Here is a 2706-nt window from a genome sequence, read left to right as displayed (position 1 = left end):
CACTTGGCCTTAGGCCCAATCCATTCAATGCACTGATTACCACTACAGGTTCTCTCTCTAATACTATCTAGAGGTCCTATGCAGACCAGGGGAGGGTACAGGCACATGGGAACTTTGTGGGGCAAAGGAAAGCTGGGGGTAGGAAGGGATGGGGTGGGAGAAGAGGGTAACAGGTATCATGTGAGACCCTCTTCATTGGTGTTGTCCTAGAAGCAACAGCATCCCCCGGAAGGCCCCAAGCAAGACCAAGGCAGGTGCTATGAGGCAGGCAGCACAGGGCCCAAATAAAGAAATCGGTGCAGCCAAATCAGGGCTGTGGGAGAAGCCCTATGTGTTTCGGATTCCCAGGGCTTGATCTAATTCTTGTCGTCTCTGCTGCATCTTGGAGCAGAAGCATCGGCACACAGCCTCCTGTGCCCAAGGCTGGAAGTAGAACTCAGCTCGGTGCTCTTCTTCTGGGTTACCCATCACATCAGTCATGGTCTTGAGGTCCCAGCACTGGGACTGAAGCCAGTCATTGATGAAACCCTGAGGGTCTCTGGCAAAGCTCAGCATGAACTCTTGCTGGGTCTTCAGCTGATTGATAGTTTCTATTGTCTCATGGATCTTGTTGTCTAGAGTAGCAATCTCCTGCTGGCTGGCAGTAGACAGCAGAAAAGAATTCATCTGGGTCTTCAAGGTATCATCCACTTCCACATCGATGTCATAACAAGCTGTCTTTTTCTGATCATTCGGGTCAACACTGATGACATGATTAATGATGATGGGCTCTGGTGGCATAAGCAAGGCGTGGAGCTGTTGGGGGATCTCTGAAAACGTCATAGGTTGAGACTCAAAGATCTGCTGGAGGTACTTGTCACAGATAACAAACTCCTGCTCATGTGGGTCCTGGAGCTTACGCATCTTAATATATTGCCACAGTGCTTGAATGATCACTGGACGGGTCTGGGTGTGGATGCCCAGCAGCAGAGCCAGACTAGGGTCTAATTTAAACTGAGGAGGCTGGTAATCCAGCATCAGCAGGACAGTACACCGTACATTCACACATCCTGGCCGCTTCACCTGGAAGCCATCTGTCTCCTGGGTAGTGGCGGTCCTGTGCCATTCCACCAGATGGTTATCTGGCCCATACAGGTCTTTGTCCAGTTCGATCACCAAGGACTTAAAAAAAGAAGAGAACTTCCTCTTTTGTTTGGTGGCATCATATTTGGACAAGGCTGAATCCTCCAGGAGCCGTCCTTCTACCCGAAGCTCCCAGGAAGCCACCGTCCCTTCCCCATCCTCAGCATCTGACTTAGCCGGATTGAAAGTGTTAGAAATGAAAATTCGCAGCTTCCGTTTTTTCTTGATGGGACGTTCCAAGGCTTCCTGGATATCTAGCTGTTTCCTCATGATAGTCTGGTCCAGTTTCCTTTCAAAAGCCAAGAGATCCATATAGGCCTGGGATTCTGGTACCAGTTCACGAATCCTTTGAGGTAGAATTTTGTCAGTCATCTTCTTTTTCTTTGCATTGTGGTTCCGATTTTGGACTGCCTGCTGCTGGACCTGCTGAGGTGCAGGTCTCTTGAGGGACTGGTCCATCCCTGACTGGGCCAGGCCAGGTAGGACTGAAGGTTTCCCCCCATAGCCAGGGGGTCCCATGGAAGGTCCCTGAGGTGTCATTCGGCTGCCTGGTAGCATACCTGGTCTCGGATAGGCCGCTCCGGGCATCGGGGAGCGGTACAGCCCTTGACCCGGCGCCGGGCCCATTCGCACCGGAGGCCCCGGAGGCCCGCCCAGACCCAGGGCAGCCGCCGCGCCCGCCCCTCCTGAGGCTCCAGCGCCGCCGCTCGGAGCCACAGACTGGAAACCCGCCCGGGCCACCATCTTTCCCAGAGCCACTGCTCCAGCTGCACAAACAACCGGAACCGGAACTCCCCGCGACCCCCGCGCTCCCCGCCCGCCAGCCCGGCCGCCCGGCTGGCCCGCCGGCATGGGAGGCTCGGGGCAGCGAGCCGAGATTAAATTTTTAAAGTCCTCATCGAAAGAAAAAATTTTGTAGTAATGTATGCTGACAGACTTTAACTAGACTTACTGTGGGAAACATTTTGCAATGTATAAAAGTATTGAATCATTAAGTTGTACACTTGAAACTAATATAATATGTCAATTATTCCTCAATAAAAAAATAAACAAATAAAATTTTAAAAAAATTTTAACAAGAAAAGAAATTCTGATAAACTTAAGCCAGTATGACACCTTCTCTATGCTGTGTGAATTTTCTATGCCCTGGAAAAGCAAGACAAATGAAATATCACTCTAATTTTATGTACTATTTGTAAACATAAACATCCACGATATTGTCTAATTTAAAATTGGTGATATTGTAATAAAATAGTTCTGAATCATACTTGTTTCGTAAGCAAAATGTAATGTGATTTTCTAACTTTAGATTTGAACAACGTGTTACCTTGAATTTAAACAAAAAACCAAAAAAACGGCTAAGGTATCTTTCTAGCCCTCTGATGGGCACCTGCTGGAGCCCCACCCCTGTCTCTGAAGCCTCTGTCCATGGTCCTACCATGAATCCACCAGCTATACCGAATTCCCTACTGAGCTCCAGCCTCAGAGTGCTGAGTTACATGTTGGAACTGCCTGCAGGGCAGGCCAGTGCCTGTTCTTCCCACAGGCCACCTCTCTACATGAGCACCTCTGTTCTTCTCAGAC

At 49.5% G+C, this 2706-nt stretch overlaps 1 protein-coding gene across 1 annotated transcript; it reads right to left on the bottom strand.

Moving 5' to 3' along the window:
- Positions 1-294: 294 nt before the first annotated feature.
- LOC101278217 (SWI/SNF-related matrix-associated actin-dependent regulator of chromatin subfamily D member 1-like) lies at positions 295-1989 on the bottom strand. The gene has a single exon (XM_004266225.3). The coding sequence runs from the start codon at positions 1972-1974 to the stop codon at positions 328-330; it is 1647 nt and encodes a 548-aa protein (XP_004266273.2). The 5' UTR covers positions 1975-1989; the 3' UTR covers positions 295-327.
- Positions 1990-2706: the final 717 nt, after the last annotated feature.

Source organism: Orcinus orca, chromosome 4 (assembly GCF_937001465.1).
Source record: "Orcinus orca chromosome 4, mOrcOrc1.1, whole genome shotgun sequence".
NCBI lineage: Eukaryota > Metazoa > Chordata > Mammalia > Artiodactyla > Delphinidae > Orcinus > Orcinus orca.
The sequence above is the reverse complement of the archived record's forward strand: the minus strand, read 5'-3'. Positions and strand labels throughout refer to the sequence as shown.